We start from the raw sequence: 26,364 nt of genomic DNA on the forward strand, positions 1-26,364 counted from the left end.
AGCACTGCCCTTCAGCAGGAGCTTCTCTCAGCCATCATCTGTCTTTCAAATGCCAATCTCATACAGCACTGTTTAAAAGATGGGAAACTGAGGCAGAGCAATTAAGGCAAGCAAGGAGCTGGAGGCTGAATTACCATAAGCTGTTTTGGGGGGTTTGCAGCCCATCGGCCAGTGTGAGAAGGACCATGCGGCCACAAGAGTGTGGTCGCAGCTGAGGATGGGACCAGGACAGCATCTGCACCTAGGAACTTCAGAAATCAATTCAATCAATCTTGGCAATGATTAAGTTCTTCCTTCAACTCCAAAGTCTCTTCAAGGCAACAGAAGGCTTCAGGGGAATAGAGAAGTCCAGGCTGCAGTCCCAGAAGATGGTGATCTCCAGTCCCCCAGCCCTTGCTTGGGCAGGACACCCAGAATCCAATCCTGCTCGCAGCAGATGCTCTGCTCACTAAGGGGAAAATCAAAGTCCCAGAGCAGGTGCAGGTCTCAGCCCATGGTGAAGAAATGGGACAACACCCACCATGGTTTCCCTGCCAGTGCTGGGGAGCATCTGGGAGAACACGATGAAAGCCATCACGCATTTCCTACCCCCCATCTCTACCCCTTAGATGCATAAATAACCTTCTGAGCTTGTCTGCTTCTTGTACGTTCAAAACAAAGCCAGTATGTTCATGTTGAAATACCCTGCTACAGACCTGGTTACCCTTTTACCACGCTCCTGGAAACATCTCCTTCTTCATAGCACTGGGATTGCTCCAGGCAGGACACAATTCCTTCCCCAGGAGGCCAAAGAAAGGGTGCTATTTTTGTTTAATGTTTTACATTATAGGCTGGATTCTTATGGTCACTCTGTCACGAGCGTCAGATGATTGCCAGGATGCAGAGCTGCAGCGAGCACATCCATCAGGCTCTTGTGCCTCCTGACCTTTATGTTCCAATCACCGGCATAATAAGAATAAATAAATAAAGCCAAACAGCACACGCTGAAAGACAATCCATGCCTGTTTTCTCTTGGATGCCGGATGTTCAGTTCCTAAAAGCCCTTTAGAGAAACGAGGAAGGAATCTGGATTTATTGCTTTGGCACATCTCGCACGACACATGCCTTTTTACACATCATTTTCTGAGCTTATCCCACAGATACGAGGTGCCTGTAAGAGCAGAAAGGGGTTCAGCAGGCTTACAAGCATTCGGCTGCCTATCAGGCTGATTTTGAAAACTAAAATGCCCAAACCCCAGGCGCTCACAGCCCGATCTGCCCTGACAGCCGTAGCACCGGGTGCTGAGCCGGGGACACGGCGAAGGCTCCGCTCCTGTCCCACGGCAGTGGCCGAGGACACGGCTGCGCCAGGGGCAGCGCGCTCCCTCCAGCCCCTGTCCCGTCCCTGAGGGGAGGGCGGCTGGCACGGACGGACGAGCCGCGGAGGCTGCAGAGCTCAGCCTGGCAAAGCCGCTGCTCTGGCTCAGCCAGCGGCTCTGAACGGGCTGTGCTTGGAGGAGACGGCGGGATGCAGCTGATGATTCAACAGCTTTCCAGGTGGAAATGGCATCCTGTGCTCGGAGCACCCGGCAGGGTCCCTGGGCAGGAGCTCACCCTGCCCAGGTCCCCCCACGGGAGATGGGCTCTGTCTCCAGGCACCACTAACGAAGCACTAACGAAGCACTAATGAAGCACTGCTCGCAGGGCGCTTGCGAGATCAGGGATCACACTCCACCGATCAGAGCTGCACAGACCAGCACACCTCTGATGGTGCTAGATATCCCTCCCAGGAACATTCTTGCTCAGGTTCCTATCAAAGCACAATACACTCCCAAAACAAACAACTAAAAGGGAGGCAACAGGCAGGAGCAGAAGAGACACCTAATCTGTACCTTAGAGAGATGATCAGAAACATCTCTGCTCTTCATGTCTGAGACCCCTTTTGCTCTGAGCTGCAGAGACAAGAACGTCAATCTACACCCCAAACCCAGCATGTTGGCTCCCCAGCACCCAAAGCCACACAGCTCACATGGACACTGCAGCCCTAATACTGCTGCACACAGCCCGAGCAGCATCACGAGAGAAAGGCAGGTAAGGAGGACTGGCCGCCTCATTAGTTTAATTAGTAAGCAAGAATTAATTTCGAATGTTAGCCCAGCACTGTCACCTAGCCTGGCTACACAGCCCGTGGCAGTGCTTCCATCTTCTGACACAGACACTGTATGTTACACATCAGCAGCACAGAAGCTATGTGTTTACATTGCACATCACAGAATCACAGAATCCCAGAATGTCGGGGGTTGGAAGGGACCTGGAAAGCTCATCCAGTGCAATCCCCCCATGGAGCAGGAACACCCAGATGAGGTTACACAGGAAGGTGTCCAGGCGGGTTGGAATGTCTGCACAGAAGGAGACTCCACAACCCCCCTGGGCAGCCTGGGCCAGGCTCTGGCACTCTCACCATGAAGAAGTTTCTTCTCAAATTTAAGTGGAACCTCCTGTGTTCCAGTTTGCACCCATTGCCCCTTGTCCTATCACTGGTTGTCACCCAGAAGAGCCTGGCTCCATCCTCCTGACACTCCCCCTTTCCATATTGATCCCCAGGAATGAGTCCCCCCTCAGTCTCCTCTCCTCCAGCTCCAGAGCCCCAGCTCCCTCAGCCTTTCATATAGCTTTATACAGTCAGGACATCCTGCAAGGACAGGGCTCTCCAACTGTGTCATCCTATGGACCACCAAGTGAAGAGCTCTGAAAAAATATTAGAGGTGCAAGAACTTGTTCATCTGGAAGCCAGCTTGGGAGATTTTGGGGACACACCTCTACTTTCCTTATCACAGACATGCCTGTTTCTAGGCAAAAATCAAAATGAGGTGGGCTGATCTACCAACCATTCTCGAGGCCAAGCAAATGGTCAGAGCACCCATCGCAAGCCAGTGCCCACCAGCTCTGGGGGACACGCACCCTGTCCCGAGAGCCACCCCGCCACAGAAATCCTGCTCTGTCCTGGAGCCAGCGCGCTGAGAAAGCCCAAAGCAGGAGCCAGGACACTCCAGGGCAGGACGCAGCAGGTACACCCACACATCCCTCAGCTCAAGGTCCCAAAACCCATTTCCACCCCCAGCGCAGGAGGATTTCTATCAGCAGATGCACTGCTATTGTACATTAATTTCTATAAAAGGGCATATCGAGCACACACTGATAGGATATTCAAACAAGGTTTTTTAAAAAAACATGTCAGCCGTCATGGTAAAATCACTTAATAACACCTGTAAGCCTATTTAAGTGTCTAATGTGATAATAATAGCAATATTCAGCATCTCAGAGCATGACTTTGAACCTGCTAAGAAATTCAGATGATGCTCGCCCCAGCGCACGCAACCGATTCTCCAAATTACTTAAAGATACTGAACGTTGCTGGGACACATTTTCCAAGCGAGAGTACACGCCACGAATAGCTGAGCACAGCCCTAACGAGAGCCAGTGCCTTCCCGATTGCACACAGAGAATAATTAACTGAGCTATGCTAAATCACACTCGTGAATATTCATCACGCCCATAATGCAATATATCTTGAATATTAAGCAGCAGCCACTCAGGGCAGGAATATTAATCTTTTGGCCAAGCTGCTGATTGTTCCGGTGAGCGGAGGCTCCGGGTGCCGGTGGGAGGGCGAGGGTCAGCATTTTGGGAACACGCTGGCCCCGGGCAGGGGAGCGCAAGCCCAGCGCCACGCAGGCAGGGTCACCACTGGCGATGCTCGCAGGGCAGCCGGGCCATCCAGATAAAAGCGGGGCTGTGCTCTCCAAATGTGCTGGCTAAGCGCTTTTATGGGGTTTTTTTAAATAGGAAATTGGCTTTCCCTCAAATGAGCCTGTTCGCAAGGCGCTGCCAGCCTGGGAGCGCTCTCCCCTTCCCTACAAAGTCTGCCCACCCCGGCTTGATTTCTGTGTGGGTCTGTCACCGACATGGCTGAAGTCACTGTGTGGTGCTGGGAACAGGAAGAGCGAAAAATCCTGATAACAAAGAAAAAAGCAGAGTCTTGCACCTGGGCAGGAACAACCCCAGGTTCCAGTATAAGTTGGGGAATGACCTATTAGAGAGCAGTGTAGGGGAAAGGGACCTGGGGGTCCTGGGGACAGCAGGATGACCATGAGCCAGCACTGGGCCCTTGTGGCCAGGAAGCCAATGGTACCTGGGGTGGGTTAGAAGGGGGTGGTCAGTAGGTCAGAGAGGTTCTCCTGCCCCTCTGCTCTGCCCTGGGGAGACCACACCTGGAATCTTGTGTCCAGTTGTGGCCCCTCAGTTCCAGCAGGACAGGGAACTGCTGGAGAGAGTCCAGCGCAGCCACCAAGATGCTGCAGGGAGTGGAGCATCTCCCGTGTGAGGAAAGGCTGAGGGAGCTGGGGCTCTGGAGCTGGACAAGAGGACACTGAGGGGGGACTCATTCCTGGGGATCAATATGGAAAGGGGGAGTGTCAGGAGGATGGAGCCAGGCTCTTCTGGTGACAACCAGTGACAGGACAAGGGGCAATGGGTGCAAACTGGAACACAGGAGGTTCCACTTAAATCTGAGAAGAAACTTGTTCCCGCTGAGGGTGGCAGAGCCTGGCCCAGGCTGCCCAGGGGGGTTGTGGAGTCTCCTTCTCTGCAGACATTCCAACCCGCCTGGACACCTTCCTGTGTAACCTCATCTGGGTGTTCCTGCTCCATGGGGGGATTGCACTGGATGAGCTTTCCAGGGCCCTTCAACCCCTGACACTCTGGGATCCTGTGAAAATGCAGCAGCCGTCAGCCAGAGGAGTCTCGAGACTCACACCCTTCTCAGCCCACAAATGAAGAGGGTCACGGGCAAGGGATGGTATTTCTGAATGGGGCTGGACCAGAGCACTGAACTGCTTAATGACCTGCAGCTAAGGGAGGAAAAAGCAAGACAGATAATCAGACCCTGCCAAGGAAACGTAAGGACACAGTGCAGAAAACGTTTCAGGACTGAGTGTCACAAGGGAAACACACCTACAAGTCCAAAAAGAATTTGGGAGGGCTGGTGCTGCAGGAATCAGGGACAGGAAACGCTGCCAGGGGCTGGGGAGAAGCCATGGGAACACAGTGGGCCGCAGGATCACCGTGCAAGCTCCAAGGGACTGGGCTACCAAAGCCACAGAGCAAAGAGGAACATTCAGAGTAAAAGCTCAGAAAAATAAGAAACAAAAGCACCTGTTCTGAGAAGGAAACTGTGCACAAGGGGGTAAGTTTTCCCTGAAAGAGTTTGTATTGCAGAGAAACAGCGGGAGTACATGAAGAAAGAAATCAGGATTAAATGGAAATTTAGAAACTGCAAAACATAACACAGATTTGAGGCATCCGGAGAGATGCTATATAGAAAACTATAACATAAAAGTATTTGTATTGTTAACAAATCTGTTGACAGAGGGGAAACAAAATCTCTGGTAAATCACATGACGGCAGATGGCTGGAACAAAGATCACGTTTGATGGGAACATAAATTGGCTTGAAAAATGACAGGGCCACAGCTCAAGGACTGGCATGGATTTGTTTGTGCTGGAAAGCAGCATCAAGTATTGGATCTCAGAGACTATTCTCCTCCAGAAATAGCACTGAAAACTCAACTGCTAAACGTGTCACCTCACACATAAGCCTGTTTGATGGACACCAGGCCAGCTGCAGAGGAGCCCGGTGAAAGCCACTGTTGGGCCTTGTTTAGGGTCTCGTTTTTGCACAGTTTGAACATGTTATTTCAGGTCCGGAGCAACCACCGCCTGATGGAGTTGTGTAAAACAGCATGAGCAGTGAAACCCACTGACACAACCAACAGGGCAGCATCTCCCAAACTCAAGGTTGAGCTGGGGTTGCCCGACTGTTGTCTGACAGGAGCCCTGGCCCAGGCTGTGCTCGTGAGATCCAGACAACCAGGGCACTGCCAACGAACAGGAATCACAGACCTTTTTCTGCTCATCATACATTTTCCTGGTGGTCTTCAAGCCCCAAGGTCTGCAATGTGAGCCAGAAAACATCTACAAAGCTTCTGCCAGGTTCTTGCTGCAGAAAGTTCCTTCCCTTGCAAGGCACCCCAGCTCCTCAAGAGCTTCCGAGCAGGGAATAATGCACCTCTAGTGTCTGTGTTTCCCTCTGTACGGTGCCCAGCGCTGGCAGCACGGGCAGGAGGCATGGGCAGCACCTCCACACAAATTATTCCCACCCAGCTAATCACCGTGTAAGAGTCGATTACCGTAAGGTATAGAGTTAAGCAAGAATTTAATACCTAACGATCTGGAGCTGCTGCAGTTGTACAATTTGATGCACTCATACATTTTTAATTTTTCTCATTTATTGGTGCAACAACTTCTGCCAAAAAAAATTCTCTGTCCCCCTTCGGTAAGTTGGATGCATTTTTGTTTCTGGTTAGCCCTGGATGAAAGCACCACGGGGCAACTCGGAGCGGAAAAGCTGTGTTTCTAGACCTGTTTATTTACAGATAAATTAAAAAAAGACAAGAAAGCCCAGACCTCAGCGGTGCAAATCACCGCGTGCCCCGCTGGGACAGCACAGCACAGCACAGCAGCCTCCGGACCGGCAGCACGGCCCCGGCGCTGCACGTCGATGCTTTCCCAACTTTGTGTGGCCGCTGCTCAGGCCGGCAGCCTGCCAGCAGCTAATGGAAATCACAGCAAACCACTATGGCAAACACGACTCGTGTGGAGAGCAAGGGATGGCACAGGGACATCAGCACTGCCCTTGCAAGTGATAGTGCGATCTGAGCATCCTCTGGCCTCATCCTTAGGCACGAGCAGCAATGTGGCCCACACGGGCTCATCGTGAGCACACTGCCGATGTTGACGGCAGAAGGTTCAGGGACTTTTATTTTATTCCTCTTCCTTTTGCTTTTGAAAGCATACCTGATGCTTTGCTGCTGCAACACCAAAGGCACAGAGGACCCCTCAGGCCGGAGAAGCTGGGAGGCTGCAGGAGAGGCTGCGGCAGACACGGGCATTAGTTGGTTGCAGTATTGCAAAGACGTGGTGTTCAAATCAGCTCCATCCTTTGAAAACCATCCCAAAATCCAGAACACGGAAACAACTATTTAGTGCTTTCAGCAGCCCTGTCAAGAGGCGGTGCCGTCCCAAGCAAGACATCTCCCAAAGCAAGGAGCTGAAGGGCCAGGGCTGCTGCCTGGATATCTGGACATCCCGCATGTGCCCTTTCCTTGCTCCTCTGACCTTGCTGTCCTCGGCATGGCCGCTCACCTTCTTCCATGTTCCTTAACTGATGGATTTGTACCAGCAGAGACAGGCAGTGGGTTAACAGTCATTCCCTGTTGGCTTCATCTTCCCAAGACAAGGCAACTCGTCAAGCACTGCAGGCCCCACGCGCGCAGCATCCTGCAGCCTCACACGCTCCTCGGCTTCCACACCCCACTAGCTCCATGCTCATACAGCTGATAAGAACTATGAATTTTGGTTTATCAATCCCAACAAAAGTGAAATTCATTCATATCCTTCATCATCACCTTTATCACTTCCTACTGCTCGAGGCTTATGCGACAGGTGAACAGAACAACCACGAGCCTCTTTCTGAAATCAGGGCATTTTCCAGGGGGGGCTTTAGTAAAAGATGGTGACAACTGTTATTTACAAATACCTTCATTTGCTTACTATCTTGCTTCTCCCATCAACTTCAGTTCCAACCTGCTGTCCTGCAGGACTCACGGGCTGGAGATTAATCCTTTAGCCTCATCCAAACACAGCGTTATTGGGTGACTTCTGCACAGCCCTGCACCTTCATTTTCTAGCTCAAGCTGCTCTTGAGATTGTAACATTGAAATCAGCTTGGATGTGAAGGTAGTTTTGGTAAAAAAAAGCAAGAGATTAATCGAATCAACACAGTCTCTTAGGTCTGCTATCTCGAGACTCATAATAGCTTGGCTTAAAAAATATAATATCCAAACTCTCCCCAAAAAGCAGATTTCTGGAGGAAAAACAAGGCAAGAGCCCCAGCACTCAGTGCTGACTTCTGGTCCCCATGACGTACAAACCATCAGTAATTAAAGTTATCACCACTTGAGTTGTCCATGCCACTGGAAAACTTAAACTGGGAGCTACATGACACACCGGAGCACTTTTGGATCCCTCTCCTGCCATGGGGTAAAGCAGCCAGGAAAATGCAGCATTTCCATATGACTCACGGTCTGCAGGTAAACGCTCTGGCTGCAGCAGCGCTGTGCTCGCCCGGCGCACGCACCAGGTGGGTGTTTGCCATGAAACCTGAGCAAAAGGGCAGGGGCAGCCCAGGCTGTGGTGGGAGAAGCCGCCAGCCCAGACCTGCTCGGGACCCTCCTCCTGCCCCTGTGACCGCAGGGCAGGGGCTCCACTGCAACAGTCCAACCTGCAGACGGGCAGACGTCCCTACCACCCTGCATTGCTGATGCTTCCCGCTGGCATGGCAAAAAAAAACAGTAAGGCCACAGGTCCAAGCTTTACTTTCAGCCTTATGTATTGCTAGCCTTATTTCCGCAGCTGCAGCTTCCAGTGCATGGAGCTCCCCTGCAGCGGCGGGATGGGCCACATCCCGGGACTGTCGCCTCCATGGGGCCGAGCGTGGCTGCTGGCTCCCTTGGCTCCTGCCGATGTGAAGCACCCCCAAGGGCTTTCCCCAATTTCTCATTAAGGGATCCGTAGCTGGCTGCAATTTTGGCATCCAAGCTGTAGCGATGAGTGACTCCTGCTGCGTGGCGTCCCAGGGGCACACTGAACTGCCAGAGGAAGGCCAGGGCAATCGCTGCATAAAGGAACCTGGCAGCATGCTGAAGCCTTTATCTGCATTAGGGACAGGGAGAGATGCTCTTTTGCATGTGTCCAACATCAGGTAAGTGCTCACTGCTCTGCAAGGCATCCAGTTGCCACTGCAAACAAAGCAATTGGAGTGATAACCCTGTGCTGGTGAGCGTGTTTTGGACCACGGATCTCCCCCTGCTCAGAAACATCTCTATAACCAGTCACTAGATTATAAGTCAAGCAGAAATAAACCCCACAGTGTGCTTTTATTGTTTTCTGCCCACCTTTGACCCTGCCTTAGGAGAAAGAAATCAACACTACAAAGCCTCAGTAGCTTGCTGGGGCGTGGAGGTGCTTGGATTTGTGCACAGAAAGCAAAAGAAACTGCAGGTCTGGCTGAGGAGAAGGCTGCTGGGTGAAGGCAGGGGCTCTGCTTGCCCTAAAACACGTGTCGATAACCCCAGCAGCTGCCACCCCAGCTCATGGTCCCAAAGCCGCGGCAGCTCATGGTGCAGGTGCCTGGATCTCCCGCATGGCTGAGGGCAGGAGGAAGGGTGGACCTGCCTGCACCAGTGTGTACACATACGCAGGCACGTCGCAAGAAGAGCCAGAGGCCACGAATGCATCACAAAGAGCAAGTTTTATTTTAGTTACCTCTCTACTGGGGGGTCTCCAAAGCCAGACCTGAGCTCCCATGCAGCGGTGACACAGCGGGGACGCAGGCGCTGGTCAGTTCAGCCCTGGTAGGAGATCGCTGGGCCTGCTGAGCTCGCCTGTATTTGAAGGTTCCAGGCAGGCGCAGCCTCCCGCTCTTTCTCACAACAAAGCAGGAATCTCAGCCACAGTGATACGGGTCTAGAGTTCCTCACAGGCCTATGTTGTCTAGCACAGGTTCTACTCATCAAGCACACAAGGTCAGGAAAACAATTAGAGTGATGTATGTGCTTTTTCTACAGACAGCTGCAAGTCACTTGAGCGTATTTACATTTAACCAACCTCCTCGCTGATCTTCCGGTACATTCCCATACAACCAGTACCGCAACTGCTGTAAGTGACCTTGAGTGGTGGCTTAGCCAGGGCTATGGCCAAGAGGGTGTCAAACCCCCTCTGCCAGCACAGCAGCATCCACAGGTGGCCACTCATCACCCTACCGGGGCCGCAACTCCCACCACCACAAACCTGCGCTGGAACCAGCCTGGGCTGGGTTTGCAGCTCCTTCTCCAAGCGGGTCTCCAGCAGCAAAGGTGTATGATGTGCTGCTGTTAAGAGTAAAGGAGCTGACAGCTACAACACAGCCAGAGCTTTCTGTATTTTTGCTGGTAACAGCCCCCGCAGTTCTGTGTAGGAGTCGCAGCAGTCACAATCATAACCCTTGTTCTCAGCTAACTCTTTGTGTGGAGGAAATATATATATATATATAAAAATATAAAATTCAGTTTAGCCCCATGGCAGTGCAGTAAATTATATATTAACTAGCAATCTCAGTGACTCACACAGCACAAGTGAGAACATGTTCACAAGTCCCAAGGCAAAGAAGTCCTATATTGCAGCATGGAGTAAGTTGGGTTTTTTTTCCTGATTTTCCTACCCCACCACTCTCTTAAGAGCCTTGGAATAACTATCAACTTTCTGCATACAATTTGTCTAGCATGGGGACTTAGTTTTTTTAATCTTGAGTCCCACTCACATGAACCCACTGGAGGCAGCGCACCTCTCTGAACTGACAGATTACAGACTTTCCACCTGGCTTATTGCTCTTCCTTTAGCAAAGAGCAGATATGAAAGTGTTACAAAACACTTCTTTCTTTTAATTTTTTTATTTCCAGCCTGTCAATCAACCTCACCAACAGCAAAGGAAAAGCCTCCTCTGAGCTGGCCCTTATCTGGTTCCTGCAAAGGGAACAGAGCAGATGGAGAAGCAAAGGACAGCAGCAAATAATCAAGGCAAAATCCTTTCTCTGAAAGCTCCTTCCACTACAAATCACGATGGGAGGAGCTGGCCAGAGCTCCTCAGTCAAAGCCTTTCTTCCTGTAATCCCTCCTTGGCAGGGAGCTGCTCTGCAGCTCTGCCCCAGCGCAGCGGCGGCGCGGACGGGACGCGGGGCAGCGCGCTGCAGAAACCTTCATCATTACGGGTTCCAAGCAATCTAAATTTATAATTGGCCGAGATTGTACTCGGCAGATAATGTGCTGCTGTCCTAAGCACTTGCTTTATGTAGGTCAGGCCATTTGTTTTGCTCTTAATCTACATACATTTTTAATTTGATCTTTAATGTCGATTTTCAGCCAGCAAGTCGAGCTGATGGATTTCTTTGCCACTAATTGTGTTCAACATCTCAGCCCTTCTTGAACACACGCAGAGGGAAAACAAGCAGCAAAATCCTGATGCCTGCTCACAGCCAAGCTCAGGGATCGGGAGCGCCCACGTCACCCATCGGCCGGGGGAAGTGGAGGCCAATGTCACTAACAGGTGAGCCCAGACCCGACGTCCGGTAGATGCTTCAGCACCACAAGAAGGGCTGTACAGCACGGCAGGACTGGCAGGCTGAGGCTAAGGGCACACCAAGCCACGCATGCCCTAAAAGACACACTCAGGTGGGACCCCAGGACCCTCGAGAGCTCATGCGGGGGGAATGTGGGCAGTCAGCGACCCGCGAGGTGAGCCGCAAGAGGACAAGAAATACGACGAAGCCTTCAAACACACAATGTTAACTTAGGTCCGCTTTCTGAAGGCACTGTCCAGTTCTCCTCCCAGCTGGATGGGGACCACCTCAAAGCCAAGTGGGTGCTGGAGCCACCTGATCTGCACAGACATAACTATGTCACCAAGTGAGTCCTCAACCAGCAGCGTCCCAAGTCTTTGCCTGAAAAGCCCAGCACGTGCCCCGTCCCACGGCTCTGGTTGAGCAGGCCAGCCTGAGGCAGAGGGACGTGCCTCCACACTCTTCCCGCCGCAAATGTTCACGTGAATGCTTCCTTGCCTGCTGAGGGAGAAGGAAGGAACGCTTGTTTCTCTTCCCATCCCAGCTGTAAATGAATAAAAGGCAGCAGCACAAGGCAAGCACATCTTCTGGTCGAAGAGAAGTGTCTGTCACGGGGTTACCCATGAATATTTCAGCATGGGTCTCGGCACCGCGGGTCACGCTGCGGCAGGGCCCATTCAACTAGGTTGCTACTAGCAAACGCCGAAACCTCAAAGCAAGCGGAAAACACAGGTGGAAATCCATCCCCTTGGAATCATTGCGGCTCTCACCTGCCCTCCCTCTGGGTTCCTCCCGCATCACCCGCTTGCCTGTCCTCACCTGCAGCACCCACCTGGCAAGATGCTGCCGTTAAGTGTTTCATCTCCCATGCCTGCAGCTCCCCCAGTGCTTAAGTGCAATGCTGGGAAATAGCCAGTCTATTGCGAAGCACTTTCCTACCCAAAGAGCTGTTCTTCTCTGCAGTGGGCACCCCTTGAAATGGAGCCTTCCCAGGGAAACAGGCCGCCGCTGCCCCAGACACGCTCCCATGCCAGGCGGGTACCCCCACCCTGTCCTGCCTGTCATCCCACATGGTCCCCTCTTCAATTCAGATGCTCCCTGATCTGGGCTCCAATCTCACAAGGGTGGGCTCTAAGACCCAGCAAAAGAGAGGACAGCTGGGGAAACCCTCTCTGTCCATCTTAAAAACAGGTGGATTCTTTTGCTGCAGAAAATCTAGCTGCATCGGATGGCCAGGATTGAAAATAGCTGCGGTTTCTCCTGCGTTGTCAGCATCCCTGGTGTTTGCAACATCTCTGCCAGGGGCTGTTGGAGCTGGCAGATGATGGCTGATGTCCGAGCTGAAGCACACAGCAAATGGAGCAGCTTTGATGGACGAGCCAGCTTGTGGGCTTGAAAGAACTGGGTGCAGAATAACACGCTGGCAAGCAGCAGCATAATCAGTGCAAGAACTCCTTTATCCCAAAGCGATGGACATTATGTGAGCAACCACAGGGCAGGTCCAAAACCTCAGCCCAGCGATGTTCATGACTCACATTTACCACAGCTCAGGAAAACTACTCACACTTACCAACTTCTTCAGAATATAAACAAGTAGAGATGAAGATGCACCAAAAAAAAGCTGTAATATGTGTTAAAGGGATTAAAGATGGTTCCCAAAACACCTTGGGGTGTATAATATGCTATGGGCAGATTGTTGCAGAGCCTCCAAGGGAAAGCCACGCACTAGAGATTTCTGATGTAAAACAAGCTCAGAGGGGAAGGGGAGCACTGGGAGACAGTTCGGGATTTAGACACAACAGTTCGGTTTTCAGGCACACAGCACTTCTAAAGAGATAAAAAAAAATCCACCACCACCAAAGGTTTTTGTGGAAAGCACAGCTCTTCTGACAAAATGAAGTTACGTGGATCAAAAAAACCCAACTTGAAAGGTGTTACCAGCTCACTCTAGCTACAGGATCAAAGCCGGAGATTAAGAGCAACTGCTCACTGCTCGACGCCCAAGCGCACTGTTGATGTTCCAGAGCGCGCTGGCTGCAACAGAACTCGCTGATTAATGCCTTGGCGAGAGAAGGGAGGGGGCAGAGCCCTGCCATGGGGTGGGGGCACCTCAAGATGAGCACAGGAGGAAGCGGCAGCTCTGCCAGCCGAGGGCTCCCGGGCGGCAGCGTCCCCCCCAGCGCCCCCATCCCAGTGTGTCTGCAATGATTTCAGGTGCTGCAGATACTCGCAAGGATTTCAAGCGTTGCCAGAGAGAACATTGTGGTCGAAACTATAGACTGAGGCCATACAAGGCAGATGACACAAAATACTAATGCAAATATTGATTCTGCTGGTCAAGCTCGGCATCGATCTTGTGCAATTCCTGCATTGGAGGTAAAGCATTAGGGGAAACACCATCCAAAAAGCGCCCAACTGATGCACGGCCAGATTACAGATGCCAGTCCAAGGTCCCCCGCGCCAGAGCCGTGCCCGGCAGGACGTCCCCCTGCCAGAGCAGGGGCACCGCGGCCGCCCTGTCCCCGCTCCCCATCCGGCCACAGCTCCTGCAACTCAACAGGATGAACAGCACACAAAGAATGTTCCTAGCAGAGGAGAACTTCCCTCCTTGTCCAAAATCACTTAAAACTGTTATTTAAAATTTTTAAAAAAATGATGTTCTGGCAACCTGCAATGTTTGGCTGGTTGAAGAAGCAATTTAGGTTGTCAAGGGTTTTTGTCTTTAGAAGAATTTCCCTGGCTAGCTGACATGGGCCAGATCAGGGGGGAAAATATTAAAAGAGTTTTAATTTCTATCCCCAGGTTTTATTGCGTGCAAACATACGCGGTCATTTCTTTCTAAGGTTTCCAATTTGCTAATTGAGACATTTCCTCATGGAAAAAGAATGTCCTGGCCTATGGACTGGGCTGCTGGCGCTGCTCCGCGCACCGGGGGAAGCTTAGGTGAGCTGAGATGTAGAGATGAGACGGTACATTGAGGCCTGAAGGCAAATTCCAGCCACCACAGACCCCAGACGCTTCACGGGCACACGCCGACACCTACCAACAGCCTGACCTCCTGCCTGGAACGCGGGGCAGGCAGAACTAAAGTACAGGGCGTCCTACAGCACCTTCTTCTGCCGCTGCACAGGGTCCAGTCACATCACTGGGCACGTCACACCGAGCCTGCGAGATTTCAGAGAAGGGCAGGTGGGAAACCAGCCCAGGAAATGGGACATGCGGAAAGATTTCTTTCTGGGTATCTGTTTGTTTGAAAAAAAAATAACCTGGAATCTGGCCTGCATATAAAAAAGAAAGAAAAAAAAAAAAAAAGAAGTTTTCTGTATTTTTGCTAGAGTGATAAAAGCATTTCTTCTGCACTCAGAAACACCAGAGCGGACAGATCAATTTTGTTCAAAACATTAACAAGACAAAGAGCCAAGAAAAGCACTTTTGGGTCAGAACAAGCCCAGAACACTAAGGGAGAAGGGATCAAGGAAGAAGCAGCTGGAAACACATGAGAAGGGTTATAATGGGAATGTGACTGCTGTCACAGCCTCACTGCCGTGACCTCCAATGCAACCAGCTACGTTGTTTTTTTTTTTTTATATTAAAAAACGAGGAATTAAAACCATTTTGCAGACTCATGCAGAATGCACAGGGGACAGAGAGGGATTTCTAACTTTATATAGGTCAAACATCCTCCATATGGGTTCACATAATACTCAGTACAACCACAGCCACTGCATAAAAATTAAGCTTCAAAGTACTCTTTGCTCTCTCCTGCCCGAAAAGCAGCAGAACAGTAATTCAGTTTGGATCAGTACGTGCTACGAGTGAAGGGGGATGGAGAACAATTGCCCATTTCTGCCGCTTCGGCTCGGGGGAAATGAGGATGGAAAGCGCGGGCTGCCGGAGAGCAGAGGCTCCCACCAAGCACCGAGACAGAGGAGGAGCCTGGGGTGCTCGGGAGGCAGCGGGGAGCTCCATCACTGCCTGGCAGAATCACAGGACGGTGTGGGTTGGGAGGGACCTTTGAAGACCATCTAGTCCAACCTCCCTCTTTCACCAGATGAAGTTGCTCTAAGTCCCGTCCAACCCGGCCTTGAGCACATCCAGGAATACGCAGCTTCTCTGGGCAGCCTGTTCCAGTGTCTCACCACCCTCATCATACAACATTTCTTCCTTATGTCCAACCTAAACCTACCCTCGTTCAGTTTAAAACTCTTGCCCCTTGTCCTGTCACTACAGGACTTGGTAAAGCTCCCTCTCTGTCTTTCTTAGAAACCTCGTTTATAAAGTGAAATGCCACAATAAGGTCTCCCCGGAGCTTCTCTTCTCCAGGCTGAACACCCCAGCTCTCTCAGCCTTTCTCCCCAGCAGAGCTGTTCCAGCCCTGGAACCATTTCTGTGGCTCCTCTGGAGCTGCTCCAACAGGTCCATGTCCTCCTTGTGCTGGGGACCCGGAGCTGGACACAGAGCTCCAGGGGGGCCTGACCGGGGACAGAGGGGCAGAATCCCTCCCTGCACCTGCTGGTCACCCCGCTGGTGATGCACCCAGGACACGGTTGGCTTCTGGCCTGCAAGCGTACACGGCCACCTTATGTCCAGTTTTTCATGCATCAGCATCCTCAAGTCCTTCTCCAGAGGGCAGCTCTCAACCCATTTACCATCCATCACTTCCCAGAGGCTGGCCCTCTCCTCTCTCACAGTGGAGAAGCTTCGAGCAAGCCAGCTCAAGGACATGAAAGGACTCCGCAGACCCCTTCTCAGGGCACAACAGTCCTCAGGTGTGGGTAAAATCTGTGGGAGAGGTTTTAAGGATAGCAGGAGGGTTCCCATATGCTGCAGGCTGGAAGCCTGTAGAGTGGCTTTCCAACAGGAAATGCCCACAGCCCAATCCGTCCTGCTCCCACCCTCAGAACGGCCCAAGCGTGACACCCTCGAAAGATGTTCACAGGCCCACCAGGCCACTCTTTGCCACCTGGGCTCTCTCAAGGGACAGGACAAACCCCGGGGCAAAGCCGCATTCCTGGGGCAACAGCCATCAGGTACCTCAGCGTCTGATGATGTTTCACTATCCGGCCGTTTTGGGAGAAGGTCCAATGCCCAGGCTTTACACACACCCACACACCCACACCCACACACACCAGCAGTAGAAAAATAAAATACCAAAGACTTCACTCTAATTGTGCAAGAATTAGCTCAGCCTTCTGATAGCAGGGTCCTAGAGGAGCCCACAAGCTCCACCCTGAAGCCCACATCTTTGAGGAGTTGTTTGGCTCAAAGAAGAGGTGCCGCCTGGGGCATCGGGAACCATCGTCCCGCAGCAAACTCCAGCCCCTACAGAGGGCTCGCTACCGCCATGCCCAGCGCTTACCTTCAGCTTCTCAAAGCGATCGCTGAGCGATGCCACTTGGTGGTCCCGGTGGCGTCCCACCAGTTTACATAAGGCACAGATGAGCTGGTCATCAGCAACACAGTACATGTTCACCTTCTCGTTCTCATGCTCCAAGCACGTGAGTCCTCGGAAGTGCGCGTCGGGCACGGGTTCCACCAGGCGGTGGCTGGTGAAGGGCTTCTTGTTGGGGTGGGTGGCCCGCAGGCAGCGGTCGCAGTAGGACACCTCGCAGGTGATGCACGTCTTCACCGCATCCCGCGGGGGATCCTGCTCGCAGAACTGGCAGGCGATCCTCTCGCCGGCCACGGACATGGTAGAGCTGTTGCGGTAGGTTCTCTCGCGGCGGCTCTCGCTGGGGGAGTTGGGGCCGCTCAGGGACGCCTTCTGGAAGCGGTCGATGATGTTTTGCAGTGTCACATTCCTCTTGAGGCCCTCCAGGCCGCGGTGGTTGAGGGAGATGACATAGCGGCACGTGGGGCACTGGAAGGCGGTGATGGGCTCGATGGACTCGCTGGAGGAGCAGCTGGACACCAGGACGCGGTGGGCGCAGCTGAAGCAGAGGCTGTGGGCACACGGCAGCAAAAGAGGGTCTTCAAATAACTCCAGACAGATTGGGCAGGTCAATTCTGACTCCAGTGTTTCCATCTTTAGTTAAAAAGATCCTGATTCAGCATCAAAAACCAGGGAAGGTGGTCTGGTACCTGGGAGAGACGAGAGCAGAGACATGAGACAGTGGCTCTCCCGGGTAGCTCCTCCCCACCAGAAACAGGTGCCCGGGGGGGTCAGACACATCACCTCTGCAGCACCCCGATGCTCTTTACATCCCAATACTGTTACTACAGCCCGGCCAGGCTCACACAAGCACAACGGTCTGGCTGAACCATCTCAGCTCACCGTCCACCTGAGCCGAGCCACCGGCTCGGACCAGCACCAGAGATGCTGCAGGACAGGAGGGAAGGCAGAAGGGGCAGCAGCAAGCTACTGACCATCACCTTCCTGCCCAGCCAGCCAAGAGGACTCGGACAGCAAGGCTGAAGACAAAACCAGCAGAAATCACATGATTTCTTGCTTCTTTTAGTGAGCGCTGCCCAAGGCATGGGGGCTGTGCTAGTTTCCCATGCGTAAAGGCTGTGCTGCACAGCAAAGACAGACCTTTAAATGTCCCCTCTAACAGCTACACAGCCCTGTCTCCTTTTGGTGAAGGGGAAAAGGTGAATTGTCCTGGAAACTCTGAGCAAAGCGGGTCAGGAGCTCTAAGGTACCATCCTCCTGCCCTGTGCTTCTCCCAGCCCTCATCTTTTAGAAGTGGGACGGGAAAGGAAGAGCAGCAAAATTATAATCTGCGAACCTCCCTCTCAGCTGTCCTCTGCTGCACTCCAGCAACAGCCGGGGATGCCCAAATCAACTCCAGCTGGAGGCAAACAAACTCATATTTTTAGACCACCTCCCCTGCAGGAGGCTGGAAACAGGCTCTCCGCAAGCCACCAAAGCCACCATCACAGTGTTTGCAGCTCCGGTGTTGCAGAGCACCAAGCCACAGCACGAGCCCTGGCTGCCTCCGCTGACATCCCAGCACACCTGCCCTGGTTTTGTTAAAAACAAGACCAGTTTCTCTTTCAGTGAATTTTCCTGTCAGCTAAAGTCTTCTTACTAATTGCACTTTCCTGAAAGCTAGATACATGTTTTGGCAGACATAGCAATGGAATGTGAGGTCATTGATAATGATGTGCAAGCAGGAGGTGAACTGAAACTGACCAACTAAGTATTCCATCCCATTCATGTGATATTCCATATAACAGTGGGAGATCACAAGGATCTCGTCCCTTTTCCTTATGGCCGACATTAGGAGAGGACCTTGCGAGTCGTCCCTGCGAACTGAGGCCAGTGACAGACTGAATCCAGCTCCGCTTGGCTGCAGAGTCCAGTCCAGGACTTCGGGTGCCGGCTCTGCAGTTGCTGGGACTTTCAAGATTGGTTTTGTATATTTTGTATTATTTTCTCTATTTTATCAGTAGCATCAGTAAAACATTTTTAATTTTCCCAACTCTCTTCTCTCTGTCCTTCTTTCCCTCCCAATCACCTGTCCTGAGTGGGAAGAGGGGAGAGGGAGGGGGTAAAGGGGTTTATTGCCAGGGTTTATTGTCACCCTGCAATCAGACCATCAACAGTTATCATCAACCATCAGCTGATCATCAACCCTCAGCAGTCCTACAACACCACCTCCAAATGCTGGTCCCCCTGTGTGCCCAGCAGCCTCTGAGCCCCCTCTCCAGCCAGGCTGCAGGACAATTCTCCATCTGGGCTAAAGAACCCACGAGCAGCGGGCATGGGGGCAGCACATCTAAATAAAGCCCCAGCAGACCCCCAGCAGGCACAGGCTGCAAACCCACCGTCACACCTTGTGCTGGCTTCTGGCAGGTCTGCAGAACCAAAGGGGAAGAGAAAAGCAGCCTGGCAGGCACTGAGAAGAGAAACCACATGTTTCCCACCCTCCAACCCAGCTTTGCCACAGCCATGTGCGGTGATGGGGACCAGTTAGTGAGGAGAGGGACAGGGTGGGCTTTGCAGCAACCCCACTGCCTCTGGCTCTGCTCTGCATTAGAGGGAAACCAACTCATCAGCCCCGCTGCTTCCCACCGTGACCCAGGGGAAGGAAGCGCTTGAAGAGCTGCTCACTGCTCCCAATCAGTGTGTCACTGCTCTGGGTTGACGCTGGCTGGAAATACCTCCTGCAAGGGAAAGGCAGCGTTTAATCACCTGGGCAGGGGGTGCTAGCAGGAGCTGAGCCCTCCAGGAATGCTGGGGGACACCTACAAAGAAAAGGCTCTGGTGCCGGTACCCCAGAGGCAGGAGAGGCACAGCTGGGTGTTACCACCTGCTAGTCACCATCCTGGAGCAAGGATGCTTGATCCCAAGCCGTCACCTTCTCTTTTTCAAGTCCAAAGACCCAAAGTACATTCGTCTCTCCAGGCCACATCCCAGCAGCCTTCACCAGAAATGAGGCTCTGCTTTCTAATTAAATTGAAGTCAGGAGGAGACCAACATCAGCAGCAATCACCCAGGGGAAATGGTGCAGTGTCATCCCCTCAGATCCAGCTGCCCCAGCTTCTTCCCTTGTTCCATTCTCGCTTCATGTCACCACTGAGCAGCACCCATCACCGATGACAGCTCCTGGATCCCAAAGTTAAGCTACAGACCCAACAACCTCTCATCAACATAGAACATTTCTCACCTTGTTCGCTTGCAAGAAGTGCTGCACTGGGCATTATTGCATCCCACTCCCATTAACTAATGTGTTCAGGCTTTGTGCGATGGGTGTTGGGTTTGAGAGCTACGTATTGCTCTGCTGTCTGCAGATGCCAAAAGGCCACCCAAAGTCAAGGTCTGGGTAGCAGCGCCTCTAACCATAACTGTGCCTTTTTGATGTACCCCCTTAAGAGGGAGACCGCATCTGGAATATTGTGTCCAGTTGTGGCCCCTCAGTTCCAGCAGGACAGGGAACTGCTGCAGAGAGTCCAGCGCAGCCACCAAGATGCTGCAGGGAGTGGAGCATCTCCCGTGTGAGGAAAGGCTGAGGGAGCTGGGGCTCTGGAGCTGGACAAGAGGAGACTGAGGGGGGACTCATTCCTGGGGATCAATATGGAAAGGGGGAGTGTCAGGAGGATGGAGCCAGGCTCTTCTGGGTGACAGCCAGTGACAGGACAAGGGGCAATGGGTGCAAACTGGAACACAGGAGGTTCCACTTAAAAATGAGAATAAACTTGTTCGGGGTGAGGGTGGCAGAGCCTGGCCCAGGCTGCCCAGGGGGTTGTGGAGTCTCCTTCTGTGCAGACATTCCAACCCGCCTGGACACCTTCCTGTGTAACCTCATCTGGGTGTTCCTGCTCCATGGGGGGATTGCACTGGATGAGCTTTCCAGGTCCCTTCAACCCCTGACACTCTGGGATTCTGTGAAGAGCATCAGGAGACAGATTCAGCCTCTCCTTTCTCACCTGTGCTAGGATTGTTCCCAACATGCAGTGCATCTGGGACATCCTCAGGCCCAGTAATGGAGCTGCGAGTGATGCCCACCCTGACACTGCAGAATGCCCCAAGCAGCCCCTGGGCCAGCCAGGAGGGGGCAGCGGGGGCAGGAGCAGTCCCACCTTTTGCAGGTATGTTCTGATTCAAGTCCTCCCAAAAAGTGGCTTCAGAGCCTCAAGTGATTGAGCGCCTGCCGTGTGCTGGGGCGGGCTCTGGCCTCCCCAGGCTCTGCCTGCCCACCCCGGCTGCTTCCAGCGCCTGCAAATGGCACATCACGCAGGAGCCCTGCCGGGACCTGCCTGCACCAGTCCCTGCCTATCTCCCTGCCTATCGCACCATCTCTTCCTAATTGCCTGAAATAGGATTTGCAAGTGCCTGGAGGAGATCTTGAGCTCTTCACTGCACCAGCTCAAGGGGCTTATAAAATTAAGCAATTGGATATTTAGATATGTTAATGCTGCAGCAACCTTATCAAGGCCTGCCCAAATGCAGCATTACACACACACACACATGTATATTTTTTCCCGTCCCACAAGAGAGACAGTGGAAAACAGCTGAATCCAAAAGAGCTGAGGAGCACAAAGGCTCCCAACAGCTTCCTCTCTGTGGCCCCTGGTGTGTTTCTCAAGCCTCAGAACCCATCTCAGCCATGGGAAAGCGATGGGGAGGAAACGGTGCTGGCCGCCTGCCCAGGAGCTCTTGCACACCCTGCAGCAGCCGTCCCGTCGCGAGCCAGATCTACCGGGCTCCCCACGGCTCTCCAGACCCAGCGGGACGGGGAAACTCCAGTTGCACAGCCACAAGCCCCCCACCATCGCTGCAGCCGCGGCCACTTCCTTCGGGGCATTCATGCTCTAGAACCTTACAGACAGTTTTTGAATCGGGGTTGGTCCCTCGCTTTGCTACGATGCTGCAGGTAGAGCAGCTGCTTTGCCGAGAGAGCCTGACACTCCTGGCTGCAGGTGCGACTCCAGCACGGGGAGCAGAGCACCTCTCACCTCCCCGACCCACACAGACCATTTCTGGCCAGCAAAACACACAGGAAAAAACTAAAACAAAAAACAAAAGAAGGACAAGAGCAGGATTGGATTCAGAGTCTGACCAACATCAGGACAACAGTTTAAAAACAAGAATTGTTGGGAGAAGCTCCCCAACAGCCTCTGCAGAGCTGTGCAAGAGCCGCCCATTGCTGGCCGAGCTCCTGCCGGCCTTTGAAGCGCTATCTGAGGCAAAAAGATGCAAAAAGTTTAAACAGCCTTTTGCTTTGTTCCTGAGGGTCGTTCTTATGTTAATCTTGTTTTCCTTGCTGGGACAACATCCTTTAGATCTGAGATAGCTGAGAGGAGCCTCAAAAGCCGGGCTGGAGCAGAGGCAGGGCCGCTCAGAGACGCACCTGGGTGAAGCAGTTGGTGCTGCTTTGGAAGCCTTTCATGCCTCTCCCTTTGATGTGCGCTTTGATGTCCAGGATTGACATGGCATGAGGAACAGCTGATTAGATTAAAATCTGCTTTGTTTAGACTCATTAACTCCCTAAATATAAAAGTTATAAAACACTAACAGGGTTTACAAACAGCCCCCCGTCCCTTGTTCCAGAGGGTCAGCCAGTCCGGCCACGCTCGCCTTGGCCCCTGGGGAAGCTCCAGCAGCCAGTGGCTGGGCAAGGCTGCGACTGCAAAAAGCAGCTGTTTAACAAAGCCTAACATAAACCCAAACATTTTTGCCATGGAAACGCCTGGGTGGGGCTTCTCCCATTGCGTAACACATGGAGGCACGCGGCGTCCTTCCAGCCTGCCCGCGGGGAGCCTTCGCTTGGCACCACGGCAGTGACGAGCGGCCTCAGGTGGGTGCCGGTGGGTGGCCGTGCTGCTGCAGGTCTGGCTGTGCACAGCTGAGATGTGAGACAAGCACCCGCCTGCACCCCTGTGACGTGTCCCCCCGTGCTGCGGGTGTCACACATCCCCACGCGCTGCTCCACACCTCACGGGCAGGGTGAGAAACATGACCCCCGGAGAGGACAGACACAGCAGATGTGCCCAGACATGGTCCCTGCGTCCTCGCCGGGGTCACCGCGCAGGGTGGTGGGACCACTGGGTGCCACTCGGAGCCCCCGTCCAGCCCAGCAGCAGGGAACGGCACTCGCACCCAGGCCTGAAGGAACAAACCCCAGCACAGCGCTCGGTGTGAACACCCCAGACTCCACAACCCTTCGGCCACACCGGCAGACGCTGCTCTGCCCGACACACACACGGACCAGCGCGCCCGTTGAGACCCAGCGCCTCCCGCCCGCGGGACACAAACCACTCCGATGACAAGTTGTTGTTGATGCTGAGGAGCGGAATTGACTGTGATAATTTGAGCTCTGTTCAAAGCCCAAGGGAAAAAAAATAGAAAATAAAACAAAAATCGACGACTGCCAAAGAAAAAAGGGCAGAGCCAGAAGGGAAGGAGGAAAGCAGCAAGCACCGGGGTGAGCAAAGCGAGTGCTGTGGAGGCGGTGGCAAAGCCAGCCACAAAATCCATTGGGACACAGAGCAACTGGCGCTTTTACACCGAGTTCGGCTTTTGGATGGGCTCTGAAACCCGCACGCTGACGCGGAGCAGCTGCAGCGTGGCGAGCCCCGGGGTGCACGTGATATCCTTAGCAAATTATACCAAGGGTCGTTTGATACCAAGGTTCCCCTCTTGCAAATTATTTTTATGAGATTAAAGACAAACATGCTACATTGCAACCTCGAGCTCAAAGGTTCATCGTGAGCGCTGCCGAGGTTTGACACCAAGGAAAGAAGAGAACAGAGAGAGAATCGGTAGGAGATGCAGCTCACATCACCCCATCTCTACCTGGGAGGGGACATCTCAGTGTACACCACTCAAAGCCATGGTCAACCAGCCCCACATTGCCCTTGATCCCTCTGTCTTCAGCCAGACCAAAATTCCCTGTGCTCCTTCTGCTTGTGGTTTCTCCTTGGCCCCGGGTGCGACAAAGCTCTTGCTCACACATCCACACCATGCAAGCCCGGTGCCATGGAGTTCAGATGCCAAAAATCAGCACGACGTATCGCGTGTGTTTAAAACTAACAGCTGCAATTTCTTTTTATTTCTTGGGCTTGGCCACAACTACATCTTGAATCAGTCCCCCTACCCTTGCCCACAGCCAGACACAGAGCTCTTCCCAAGTTATGGGTTTGATTTATTTAGGATGCAATTCTCAGTGCTCCCCAGGCATCAGTGTATAATTGTTGTATAACTGTGGGTGATTTACCAGGCTAAAAAAATAACAAGTCACATCCAGCTTTTGGCTTTGCTACAGTGTAGTGGTCACAGGTCAATGTGTCTTGTGCACAGCAAGCATCAGCACCTGATTGCCTGAATGGTTATAGAGCATTTTAAACCCAACAATGTACATCTCTGCAGGTCACATTTTCCCCTCCTGATCCCCGCCAGCCTTTACTGTAACCAATATTTGCCAAGTCCACCTGAAGTTCCTCCTGTTCTCCCCAGCACCAAAGCTGGACAAGGCTTTGCCAGCCTGTCCGCACCCCACATCGCAAACCAGCTCCCCTCTCTGGACCTGCTGTATTTCCTTCCACCACCCCCCAAAAGCTTCAGCCCAAATTGCTCAGCCCCCTCCGAGAATGAGGCGCTCAGAACAGCTATGCTGCTCCACCCGTACGGTGAAAAAACAATAAAATATGGCAACCCTTTCCTTAATTGGCTCTACGACAGCAGGATATAAAATCTGGGCAGCAGTTGTCTGTGTGCTTTTTGTTGTCCTAGGGAAAATTATCGCAAAATTGGATTGCTGTACAGGGAGAACTAAAACCCTCCCTCCCGCGGCTGCGTTGCGTCCTGGCGGAGCCCAGGCTGCCCGTCCCCGGTTCCGTGGGGACGGGGGCTCCCCGGCCCGCTGACCGCGCCGTGCTCCTGCAAACATCGGCCTTGCCAACAGACCTCCCTAAAACTCCCCCTGGGACAGGTTGGTCCCGAGAGAAACGGAGATCCTACAAGGACAAACAGCCTCGACCGTGTAATTAACAACAGCTTCCTGCCCAACGAAGATACCCAAGGGAGAGAGAGGGGAGGCGATCGGGCTCACCCAGCCAATTTAGACCTAGCGTTACCTAATTTTTCTGTGCCTGACTCGGAACCTTGATAAGCTGGTGCATGTGGAGCTGCTGTGCATATTTAACACTAAAATTCAAGCTTAAAGCCCCAGAGAGTGAAGAGCATCCTCCGCCCATCACCGCAGCACGTGCCTCTCTGCCTGCTCTTTCCTCCCAGTAAACCCGAAAACAATGAACAGAATTTGGTCTTTCCTCCCACAGCTCCGGCCTCAACGGTTTCCTTAATAACTTAGTGGATTTGTCCAAGGCTTTCTGAAAATCCAAATAATTCATCTCCCAACTGCTCTCCTCAATCACCTTACCGCGATACTGACAAAAATAATCAAAAAACCCCGATTAAACTGGATTTCCTGAATAAAAGCCATGTGTTGTCCTTTATCACACCGAAGTGCAGATCCCACACGAGCTTTAATTATTTTCTCCGCTAATTTGCTTGGTGCTAAAATGAAGCTGGCTGCTCTGTAATTCCCACAGTTCTTCCCATACCTCTTTAAATTAAGGAGGGAGCAGGAGAGGCTGCGCTTCCATGCAGCAGTCGTTTTTAATGAGAGATACTTTTTGCTGGCAGCTCAGCCACTTCATTGTTAAATTCCTCCAGCAGAGCTGGTTGGAGCCCACTGGGCGCCGGTGATTCCTTGCTCCGTAATTCCTCCGTTTGCACAGTACCTTATTCCCCTGAGGAATTTTATCCTCACCGCTGCCTATGTTGTCTTGACGGATGGGATGAAACGGTTTTGCTTCATCACAACATGCTCTTCCTCCGGCCCTTGTCCCGCCAGGCTGGGCTGAGCAGCAGAGCTCCTGCCGCCTGCTCTGTGCCCTCAGGGCTCTGGGTCCCCTTAGACACCCCAGCCTCCCTGCCACCCCGAAAAGGGGACCATGCCTAACATATGAACACCGCACAAGCCTTAGGGACCACCGCGCAGGCGCTGCCCCAAGCCAGGGCGCTCCAGCCTCCCCCAAACCACCAGCGCAGTACATCCCACCGCCCGCTGCTCCCACCCCCACTGCAGCAGCTGCCCCTCCAGCTGCTCTGCTGTGGGGTGCTGCATTTCCCACCCCACTTCTCTCTCTTTTTCTTCCTCTTCATTTGTCAAGCAGCTCCACCACCCCTCACCCCCCAGGATTTAGGTAGTTTCTATATACACAAGATGCCTTGGCCCTGGCAGCCTCATCCCAATACTCCTCCAAACATGCTGCCCCCAGCTCAGCACCTTGCATACAAGCACACCCAGCCATCCATCCCCTTCTGCCAGCGATGGACTGGAATGTTTCACGTTGCTTTAAATGACTAATAATACTTTTACAGCTGTGCAGAAATCAATTGATTACACTATTTGTTCTGGCGATGCCATGAAACCTTCCCATCCGCAGCCACCTCTGATTCGCCCGGTGTAAAATGGAGAGCCGCACTCCTGCAGGCTGGAAAACACGATGTGGGAAGGGCTCACGACAATAGGGGTTTTTTTGGCCTAAAAATCATCAGCTGCTAATGTTGTCTTTGTCTAGCCTGACGGGATTGCAGTGTAGGATGAAGCACAAAGGTTGCTGTGTTGTTTCAAGTAGGTGGTGACTGCAGGAGGACACAA

At 52.7% G+C, this 26,364-nt stretch overlaps 1 protein-coding gene across 2 annotated transcripts in view; it reads right to left on the reverse strand.

Annotated features, from left to right (window-relative positions):
• MID2 (midline 2) overlaps positions 1-26,364 on the reverse strand; it is a 118,646-nt gene that overhangs the window by 76,087 nt on the left and 16,195 nt on the right. For both annotated transcript variants that reach the window (XM_082062120.1, XM_082062119.1), the window contains exon 2: positions 16,611-17,332. In XM_082062120.1, the coding sequence (XP_081918246.1) occupies positions 16,611-17,276 (666 nt within the window). In that variant the 5' untranslated portion in view covers positions 17,277-17,332. The remainder of the gene's footprint in view (positions 1-16,610; positions 17,333-26,364) is intronic.

The sequence above is a fragment of the Streptopelia decaocto genome (assembly GCF_964273445.1).
Source record: "Streptopelia decaocto genome assembly, chromosome: 10".
Classification (NCBI taxonomy): Eukaryota; Metazoa; Chordata; class Aves; order Columbiformes; family Columbidae; genus Streptopelia; species Streptopelia decaocto.